The following is a 10,898-nucleotide window of genomic DNA, read 5'->3' as shown; positions in this document are numbered from 1 at the left end:
AACGTGGTGATTCATCTCTCCTCTCGGTCTCTCTGCAGGATACTGTTTTGAGACAACAAATCAAAGAACTTGAAAAGTTGAAGAACAGAATTCCTTCATGGTCTGAGAACTCTTGAGGCGGTGGGTCGTTTGGTTGCCGTGAGATGGGGAAGAAGAAGAGGAATAGGGCGGGTGGGGAGACCCATGTTGCACATAGTTGGGAGGTAGACAAAGAGAGGGAGAGAACGGAGAACAATTGCTGAGTTCTTGTTGACACCCCCCCCCCCCCCCCCCCCCCTCAGACACACACACACACACACACACACACACTCCCCCGTCCCCCCTACCCCTACCCCACCTCCCCAGTCTTGACACACAGGATCTTCGTTTGGCCCGGCAGGCCTTGGAGAAGGAAAGAAGAAAAGGTGAAGCGTTGGTGTGGGGGAAAGAAAGCAGGATAGGGTGGGTTTACAAGACTTTGGTTTTGTACAAAAGAAAAGAAAAAAGCAAAAAAAAAAAACGTAAAAAAAAATTACCCTGGTGTGGGGGGGAATGGGGGGTGCAAAAAAATGTAGATTTCTTGTAGATGTTATCTATGTTGTACATATGTTTTGTAGATTGAAGCCATGGAAAGCCATGCCTATCAAAAGCTTTTGACATCCAAAACTAATCAACGCCTAGGCGGCTACGTTGTCTAGCTAGCCTTTTCCTTCATGTTAACCTGTCCGCAGACCTAAACGCAAGATTTGCTCTGGGCTGTAGATTGTCGAACCATTGCCTTGGTTGCACATGTATGACCTGTTTGGAAACGGGAGGACGTTTTTAAGCCATTACATTTTACACACATACAAAAAAAGCTAAACACACTGGTGTCCATTTTTCCTTTCTTCCCCCCCCCCCCCTCCTCCTCTCAAAGTAATGGTTTAATGGATTATTGTGTTCAGATATCATATTTTTCCGCTGGGATGAGTTGTATTGGGTGACTCGGTGTAGACCTCTCTCTCCCTAAGCAGCTCCATCGTAACTGTGGTTCAGCTGTCTACATGCAGCTTTCATTGGCCCCTGCATTACCCAACCTGAAAATAACAGTGCCTGATGGTGTGGAGTCGCTTGCGTGTGTTTGTGTGGTTGGTTGATTATTATTTTATTTTTTTGGAAGAAGAAAATAAAAGAACTAGAGGAAGGTGAACTATGAAAGACACGAGTTGTGTGCTGCTTAGAACCATCCCCACAGCGAAGCCCTTCTCCGATGCTCCGCCCAGGCTCTAAGGGACTGTCGGCAGTTCAAACCCTCCTAGTAGTATGTTCTGGTTGGTTTTATTTTGTTTTATTCCTCCTTGCCCAAGGAGTTCTGCTGAACAACTCTTGTTTATAAAAAAAGAAAAAAAAAGGCTGGGTGACACTGCTTGTCCATTCCTTTTGTACAGTTACTAATAGTGAGTGACGTTTTTAAATGGTGGTTCTCAAAGAAATAAAACATTATCATTATTATTATTACAGGTTAATGCAGTGATGACTGGTATATCACACATGCTGTACTCCTAAACACTTAGTACTTTTTGTTTTCTTTTTGGACTGTTGAGATTGGGCAAGTGCTACTAGGGGGGTGAGCTGCTGCGGGTTGTTTATTTTATTTTATTTGGTTCTTTTTTGGGGAGAGGGCCACCGCCTTGATGCGGAGGGAAAATGCTGATCACCACCACCACCCAAATGTGCACATCCTGAGTCGACGCAGGCAGCAACGCGAGATCACACGGTCAAATGTGAAATGTATGTATTGTAATAAACATGCTAAACTAAAGTGAGCCCTGGTTATTATTTATCCGTCTGCGTGTTGTCATACGCCTAGTGCCTTGTTGGAAATCTTCACATCTCTTTAATTTTCCTGAGGTAAAGCTTTTTGTTGTAATTTGACGCTCTTTATCGAGAAAAAGACCTTAAACAAGCATGTTATGATCAGCTATGGGTTGTATTTTAATTTTTCTGGTACGTCTCACGTAATTTGTGTTTTGGTTGCTTTCCGAGCCGGGTCCTATGCTGCAATGGACCTTTGTTTCCCTCCATCGTATTACATGGCGTCTACTGAGTAATCAACTGCACCACACATTTGGTAAAGGTCCCCTCACCGTTGCAATGTATATTTCCTCAAGTATATTGTCCAAATAAATAAAATATGACTCTTGGCCGTGCTTTGCGTTTTCCATGGGAACATTAACTTAAGTGTCTTGGGAGGGGACAATACTGGAATTGAAAACAAACGTATTAATTGAACTACGTAAACCATGCGTACAATGATACGCACACGCAGTGAATAGGCCTACGTGTGGCCTACTCGCAGCAGCAAACTAAGTGAAAATGAACAGACGGATTTTGCAAACATGAACTAAAGATGCTTTGAATAATTCCATAAGCCAACTAAGTTATACACTGGAACCGTCATTGGATTGAACTAACTTTATAGAAGCTTATGCCGTAATTGTATCCAATGATAATTGCCGGTTCATCAAATGGATTAGTGAGGCTATATGCATCGCATTAGATACTAATTAAGGTCTTGACATGAAATTATATCCTTGAAAATTGATGGGAAACGGATTTAAGTCGCTTGCCCGTTTCAATTATCAGGTGGTGGTTAATTGACTCCATCCTCATCTCGAGCTTCTCGCTAGCCAATCACAGTGCTGTCGTTCACGTTATTTCTTAATTAAGGTCACTCAGCTGTTCTATTGCGCCCGTTTTTATTTTTTTAGACAGGGGCGTCGGACTAAATCGAAGTTGCGTTTAGCGTTGTTTTGAATATTTGCGATCTATAAATACGCGGTTTCGATTACTGTCGCTCCAAAAACCCGATTCCAAATGGACCCGCCGTCGATTATTTGTGGAATTATCTGCTCTTCACATGAAAATGACCTGGACCAACGTGGCCATCCACGGGGGAGCTTCAACGAGGATAGCTCGGGTGAGTCACCCACTCTGTCTTCTTTCATGCACCATCCCTGGAGTTGCTCAATTTGCTTGGACTGCTCTGTTCTGCAGGTAAACCGTGTTGTGGATTTGTGAATCGCACACAATGTAGCATACTAGTCATCTCTTTTAAGAATGCCTCCTCCTATCCCTGTTCTTAACACTTAATCTTTTTAAGTGCTTTTTCACAGCTGTAAGGTCAACGATGCTTTTCTGACTTAATGTTGACTTGTGTTTCGGGTTCTACGTTTTTTTTTTTGTATCATCTGACGTCCCTCTAGCGAACGCTGCCCCTTCTGTTCCAACTCTGTATAGCCCTAATAGGCTACATCTACATGACGCTCTTCTCTTCCAACCCAGTCCAGTACTATGATAGACTCTTCAGTTTAGGTTCAAAAGTGTGCAGTACCTTGAAACTCTTCAGTTCCAATACAACACTGTGAAGTACCTTGATACTCTTGTGGCCCAACACTGTCTCGTACCGTTGTGGCTAGTCTGTGGCGAAATTGCTTCTTCCAACGCAATTGCATTTTGAAATGTGTTAATGAATGGGTTGGAGTCCCTGGCATGATTATAGGATGTAGACTCATTTCCCTGGTCTGTTTAGACTCTTGGGGTATTCCTGTGGCCTCTGCTGGGGCCGAAAGAAATTCAAGTAGTCATTTGTCTGCGTTTGAAAATGACTGTTTAGTTTAGGGGCTCCTGGAAATGTTTTGCTGTAGCTAATGCCTATCGCTAGGGGGCGCCAGATCCTTAATATCGACTGTTCATCGGGGGTCGGGTTGGGTTGGGGGGAATCTTACCACTGGGTGGAACGATAGGCTACTATTAAATGCACAAGAACACAATGATTTGGTCAATATCCTCAAGTCTGTAATTTCTCAAAATATCGGCTGAACTGTATTATGAGGTATGGAATGCATGTAGCTTGTCTTATTCCATGTTTTCTTTTCTAATTCACTGCACACTACACCTATGACATGATCCAGAAACATCAAAGCTGACATTTGAGTGGGTCTACATCTTGATACAGCCCTCATCAAAGTGACTGTGGGAAGAAGGAAGGTGTCAGAGGAAGTCTGTCGAAACCCACAACCCCAGTTTGTCTGCGACCCCCCCCCCCCCCCACCCCCCCCCAACCCGTCTGAACACTGCAACTCTAGGGGGGCTTACCAGAATACCGGTTTGAATTTGTAATGGGTTTGTTTGAACTAGAGGTCCACAAAGCATGATGAAAATGAAGCTGGTTAAATTGTGAGTTATAGCATTTATATTTTATACAAATTCCATTCAGGTTTAACAAACAAAACAATGCACAAAAAACCAACAAAACTATACACCTATCAACACATCCGAGTGCCAATACTCTCCTGATTCCCTGCTGTTGGAAGGGTGTCCTATTAAAAAGGTTGCATTTTATTTCTAATTTGCCACCAACATTTTTCATCCTCTTCGTTGCTTTGATGAATTTGTCGCACAGCCACCTCTACGCAGCCTTGTTGGGATCAGAGGCGCTGGAATTCATTTCAAATTGGTGTTGCAAAATCTAATTAATCAGGCGATTTCTTGCAATCAATAATGAACTAACTTGCAGGAAGTTGTAGGTCCTCAATTCCCAGGTTTGTACCTTTCATTGCTCATTACCCCCACAACCCCTTCAGCCACACGCACCTAGACCTTGTTACCTATTCAAACTTAATCTTTAGCCTTTTCTAGCAGGCCCTGGTGTATCCTCATTTCCATATGAACTGCTATCATACCACAGGGGGGGGGGGGTCCTTTGTTAGGGAAAGGAAGCTTGCGAAGGACGAAAGGCCCTAGTCGTTCGTCTGCCACACCCACACTTCGAGTCTCTCCTGCTCCGTTCTTTATCCCCTGGTCACACCTATAGGCGTTGTCGGTCTCTCTAATGTGCGAGGTGAGCCACGAGCAGTGAAGTGTAATCCCCCTCCACTCCCAGAAAAGCACTCACTGGTACTTCTTCCACTCAGCATGAAAAGACACACATTTATGTTGTCTTTGAGGTCACTGCTCAGCATAATGACAATGAAAATACCCATGCTTTGGGTGACCCATGTCAAGTCCACATGGAGCCAGAATGGGGAAGGATAACGGCTATTAATCATGTTGGGTTATTGCATGCATTAATCATGTTATTATTAATGGTTGTAATTATAAACAAATGATTGCTATAAGCAACAAGACTATTGGTAACTAATTTGGTACTTGTTGCTTATTCTCCCATTGATCCACGTCTGTCCATCTGCATAAGTGTAATTTCTACTTGTTTAAGGGCTTTGTGTTATTTTTCTATAAAAAAATAATAATTTAAATAATGTGTAGTCGACATAGTGCTTGCATTACAATAATGTAGACGCCTGAAAGTTATTTCCAGATTCTCGAACCTGCCGTTACCATTATTTACCCCTAGATGGACACCTTCAATCACATACCGGATAAATAAAACGAGTCGGCCTACCAGCTAAAGGTCACGCTCAGTCTTTTTATAAATGCAATTGTTTTTGTTTGCATTACGAAAGCCTTAAACATTTGAAACAACTTTATCGTCATCGTATGATATACTTTATTGAGGGTTATGGGCTACAATGTGGCTGCAGATAAATCGCATTATCTGCTGGTGAATGTTTATTTCTGTTGTAAACCGTGTCAATATCTCCCAGATAAGTTTTTGGACACAATGGGGAGTTGTTGGTAGTTAAACATCAGTTGAAGCAATACCAGTTTTGGTCTGGCGCCTCGGTCGAGTTGGGCCACTGATAATTGCTATAATTGTGTGTTGCCTCGTTTCTCTGTCGCCTGAAGGAGAGTCAATAGGCTAGTCTACTTTTGGCCAGCGGGACAATGAGACTAATGTTAAAATGGCAGGCTACATAACACCTCTGCAGTTGATAACTACATTAATAAAACTATTTATTTTGTTTAATAATCCTAGACCCAAATATATTAATAAAAATAAAACATTTTAATTGTTCCTATTTAGTTTCATACTTTGTGCTTGAGGTGGTGTTGGTAGGCCGAAATATTTATAAATGTGTTGATTTGAAAATTGTACTGATATTTGAAAACGATTTAAAACCCATGCTATAAAAGTAACAGAACACAATATTCCAGTTTTCTCAGCTATTGACTGGAACCGCCAGAAGGAGTTGCTGGTGCAGATATCGATCGCGCTACTGTGAGTTTTGCATGGGGATTGTTTAGAGGGCAATTGAGTGTCGGTGTCTGTCTGCGTCGTCTCAGTGGCGCCATGTGCCTTTTTGGATTGCTAATTTCTTTAACCGCCTGCCGCTCCGCCCAGGACGACTAACCCTCCCAGTAGTCAAGCAGCTTCCACCTCTGCCGACTTGTGGCCTGGGGAAATTTGCTTAGTGTGGCGCCGATTTGGCTAGAAATTACAAACGGAATTAAAGGTCTTACTTTAGTTGTGTTTTGTTCATGCTCGGTGTTCAACATGTTGAAGGTGTTAATACCCACATCTCCAGAATAAAGAAGAGAATCAAGACCTGTTTTCATTGCCCATGTAAATAATTATGTGTGGTAGGTCTTTTGGTACAATTTGGTAAACCTGGCCGAGTGATTGCTGTCTAAACCAATGGGAATGAATAGAACAGAAATGGTATATGGCATTATGGAAATAAGGACAATGAATCGGGGCTGTCCTGGCCAATCGGGAACGAGGGGGAGGAGCTCCACGACGTAGTCCAAGGGAGAGGAGGCTATTTCTTCAACTAAAGATCCTCTATCAGAAGTCTGACTCAAGTCTGTTGCGAGATTTCCCAATTTCCGCTAGATATCTGTTCTGTGGGTGCAATAGTGACTGCGTGGCTGGACATCAGCGCAAGCAGACTGAGGGGATCACTTACGGACACAGAAAAGCTGACATATTTTATACTTTTTATTTTTTCCCTTCGTCGGGAGTACATTTGTCCTTTTTGCGTGAACAGGCATCCTGCTTTGCTCTGCCTTTCCAATAATGCCGGACTTTTGACTACATTTCGCCCCAAAGAGCTTACTGTGGAATGATTATTCGGGTTTGTTTCGGTCCAGCGGAGGATTGACACATTGGGTCCGGAATGCGTCCGTTCGTGTTGTAGCTCCATGTAACTTAGTTTTCGAGCCAACCAGCTACTGGATAGCCTACGAGGAGGCGAGCGTAATTCGTTGTAAATGGATCGCCATTCCAGTTTCATTTCTATTTGGCTACAATTGGAACTATGTGCCATGGCGGTTCTTCTCACTAAAGGTAAGCTATATGAACTCCCTACTCCCCTTACATTATTTTAAAACTTATTTCAAAATGCATGCAAAAAGCCGAAGGCTATGACATGTCTCTTACTTGTCAGACCGTAAACTGGTCCTTTACCCAATCAGTGAAGCCTAGTATTTCAGAACTGTCTTTCCTTATCAGCAGCAATAATACATAAAACAATTATCTAACATGTCTACACAACGAATTGCCATGAGCCTATAAAGTTAGGTCTTCTTTGGTTTTTGTATTTTTCCATCGAAGCCATCAGTAGGCTAGCATAATTATTGTTCGTGCACCAGCATGTAATAACAATAATTAGTAAGTCCCCGGCCTGCTTCCAAAACCCAAAAGGAACCGTAACGCATGGCTCAGGAGCCCCCCCTCTCAGCCCACGAAGGGCCTCTCCTTTCTAATGAAATATTCTCCAAATGACCTGGCCGGTCTCTCCTGCTCTAATCATTCACAGGGAAAACACTGATCTGATTAACGTGCTCGCAAAAAACACATCGGCACACACAGCCTCGAAAAGGACCCACAATGTTACTCCAACCCAGTCCATAGGGTACACACAGCGCCTAAACACACTCACTGTATGGCACACTTATTGCGCATTAAAGGGGAAATCTCGTGTGCATTTTCGTGTTAAAGTCTTGAAAATCCCTGAACAACCATTCAATCTAATCAGATGGAGCTACGAAACGCATTTCATCTGCTAGTGGCATACCACGTCCATCTCAGTTTTGTTTTGAACACACGTATACAAAACATGCCTAATTATACGCTTGCTGGAAGTTTTCTCTGAAGAGCTCAGAGTGTAACTCCCTCATCGACCCACCTTGCATCCAGAGCGGCGCTCACTCCCCTTTACGAGTTTCCATTTGCTTTGAAATAAATTGAAGTTGGCTGACAAGCTGCAAATTATAAGTTACACTGTTGCCATTCTGCAATGCGGACCAACAATGATTATTTAGAGCTATGGAGGAATCATTGTGCGTTCATGTTGGGTCTCCACGAGTTCATCTGGTCATGTTTTATTTACATAGCCAATGGTACGTCTCCTTATTGACAGCCTAAAGCAATGGCCTCTTGTCCTACATGGACTAACTCTTAACATAAACCAAAGCTAATCGAGTGTCTTTCCCGTTCTTCCATTTCAGGGGAAATAAGGTGTTACTGTGATGCGCCGCACTGCGTAGCCACTGGCTACATGTGCAAGTCGGAGCTCAACGCCTGTTTCACCAAGGTGCTGGACCCGTTCAACACCAACTCGCCGCTCACGCACGGCTGTCTGGACCCGGTCGCAAACGCGGCCGACGTGTGCAGTGGTCCCTCCAAGAGCTCAGACATTTTTGCTCCCCTCTCGGCCACACTGGAGTGCTGCCACGATGACATGTGCAACTACAGAGGCCTGCACGATGTGGCACATACAAGAGAGTCACCAGGTAGGATGCCTCGCACCTCGGCTGCACCCCACTTCCTACTCAATACGGACATGTCACTGGCATGTCCGCTAATGGTTAGAAACGTGACTCTAGGGGTTGATGTTTTTATTTTAAGATAAATATAGGGCTCTTAAACACGAACTGTTATCATATTCAGAGTGCAGTACAGTGGATAAGTAGGGTACCTCAGAAGACACTACTTAGCATTTTATTATGTTTAAAGCTTGTACATAGACATTTTGCTATGCATGTTATTTTCAGTTTTAATAGGCTCCAAATAAACAGGAAAGGAGAGAGCAGCCATTTTACCTTATGCTCTTGGATCCAGATCTGATGTTTTTCAGGGCTTGTTTTTTATTTAGTTTTTTTTTTATTACATGTGCACCATGTAATTTTCCCGCTGAGCTGGAATGTGCCTTGTGGAGTGAATATGCTTTAACTGCATGAAAAGGCGTACTGTAAATCCCCAGTTTTTAGTGAAATGAGGAAAGGGCATAGTGGAGGGGGAAGTGTCCAGTGGAGGGATGCAGGGAGGGGGTCCCCCCCTGTCCAGAGCGCGCCCACAGTTCTTATTTTTTATTACCCCCAAATTACGGTCTGGCGTCCAGTATGGATAAAGTGACAATTTTTTTTAACGCTTGCCCTTGTGCGTGTGTTTTTTCGTAGACCATGGCCGCTACCCTCCGGAGAGCGGCAATCGGAACCTGGTGACGCGGGTGCAGGAGCTGGCCTCGGCCAAGGAGGTGTGGTTCCGTGCGGCGGTGATCGCCGTGCCCATCGCCGGCGGCCTCATCCTGGTGCTGCTCATCATGCTGGCCCTGCGCATGCTGCGCAGCGAGAACAAGCGGCTGCGCGACCAGCGGCAGCAGATGCTGTCGCGGCTCCACTACAGCTTCCATGGCCACCACACCAAGAAGGGCCACGTGGCCAAGCTGGACCTGGAGTGCATGGTGCCCGTCACGGGCCACGAGAACTGCTGCCTCACCTGCGACAAGATGCGCCAGGCGGACCACGGGGCGGGCAACGACAAGATCCTGTCGCTGGTGCACTGGGGGATGTACAGCGGGCACGGGAAGCTGGAGTTTGTATGACTCGGGTGTTGTTCTTCCTGTCGGAGGAGGGATTATTCAGCCGCGCGTTTGGCTGGCTGGCTGGAGGACGGACACAGACGGACTGACTGTGCCGCAGGCGTAAACGTGGCGCCAAGATGGCACCTCCCTCGCCCCTTTGGTTCTTTTTCATTCCCCGACCCCATACCCCAAACAAAACAAAACAGAATTTTCAAAGACCTGCCCACGTTTTTGTTTCATCTGTTATAACAAAAATATAAAGAGTGATCTCATGCTGTTTTTTTAAAAGTTTGTTTTGCTAAAGGAGCACTTTACTTGAAGATGAAAGGCGAAAACCAATAGGGAGCTGTATTTGAACTTGAGAGGGCGGGACTGAGATGAAGACAGAGCTTTGTCATTCGCCCCTGAGGATCCTGGACTTTTTTACACTGAACGCTGAAGGATTCCAAATCTGTCTTATTTTGCACATTTTTGAATAAAATCAAACAAACTGTAAAGTGGTCTTTGCCTAAACGAAGAATTTTTACACTGACGCCAGGGTACAAATAAACGACTTGTTTGAGGATTGAATTAAAACTAAACAAGTTCAGAATTCAGTGTTTGACCAGTTGTGCGCACTCCTACGTGCCCGTATAACGATTCAAGCCTGTTGTAAAGATTTTAAATATATATATGCCGTGTGGCTCGTTTTGGGTGAATGTCCAACATCTCTTTGTCGTCAGACTATAAGCTTGATTGTGAGTGTGAATGAGAACGAAAAACAACCATTAAAAGTGACTTTTTATTTATATGACGATTCACTCTTCTTTTTGCTGCCCTTTTGCGAATCCTGTGGTATCTTGGTGTTATTTAAAGTGGTAAAGTCTAATGAATGCTCCGTACCTCGCTCGCTGCATCGAATCTTGGAGATATAAATATATGAATCCATGCTTTCACAGGCTTTGCTAGAATCCTAGGCTTTTTGGCATTTACGGGCTGTCATCAGAAGCTTCCACGATCACTTCTTCAGGAGTATGAATGTTTGCTTGACTATGTGTGTGTGTGTGTGTGTTTCTGTGTGCACGCTCAAGCATTTATTTATGTGTGACCAAGTAAGGGTCACACGCACAGTAAGGCATGCTTTTCTGTCATGTTGGATAGCCTACTCAGTCATACTTGAACCCACTTCGGAGG

General features: G+C 44.1%; 1 protein-coding gene across 2 annotated transcripts; it reads left to right on the top strand.

Annotated features, from left to right (window-relative positions):
• The first annotated feature begins 2,572 nt into the window (after positions 1 to 2,572).
• Positions 2,573 to 10,513, top strand: bambia (BMP and activin membrane-bound inhibitor (Xenopus laevis) homolog a). 2 transcript variants are annotated; one of them, XM_060044784.1, is made up of 3 exons: positions 2,573 to 2,938; positions 8,371 to 8,655; positions 9,322 to 10,513. In XM_060044784.1, the coding sequence occupies exons 1-3, from the start codon at positions 2,836 to 2,838 to the stop codon at positions 9,744 to 9,746; spliced, it is 813 nt and encodes a 270-aa protein (XP_059900767.1). In that variant the 5' UTR covers positions 2,573 to 2,835; the 3' UTR covers positions 9,747 to 10,513. The 2 variants fall into 2 exon arrangements, with proteins under 2 accessions (XP_059900767.1, XP_059900768.1); XM_060044785.1 differs by lacking the exon at positions 2,573 to 2,938 and adding an exon at positions 6,634 to 7,207.
• Positions 10,514 to 10,898: the final 385 nt, after the last annotated feature.

The sequence above is a fragment of the Gadus macrocephalus genome, chromosome 23 (assembly GCF_031168955.1).
Source record: "Gadus macrocephalus chromosome 23, ASM3116895v1".
Taxonomy (NCBI): Eukaryota; Metazoa; Chordata; class Actinopteri; order Gadiformes; family Gadidae; genus Gadus; species Gadus macrocephalus.
The sequence above is the reverse complement of the archived record's forward strand: the minus strand, read 5'-3'. Positions and strand labels throughout refer to the sequence as shown.

Excerpts from the sequence above, each read along its gene's own strand:
- bambia (XM_060044784.1), top strand. The coding sequence starts at position 2,836 with ATGGACCCGCCGTCGATTATTTGTGGAATTATCTGCTCTTCACATGAA. Across the intron at positions 2,939-8,370 it reads CTTCAACGAGGATAGCTCGG|GGGAAATAAGGTGTTACTGT; the intron begins GTGAGTCACCCA and ends CTTCCATTTCAG. Across the intron at positions 8,656-9,321 it reads ACATACAAGAGAGTCACCAG|ACCATGGCCGCTACCCTCCG; the intron begins GTAGGATGCCTC and ends GTTTTTTCGTAG.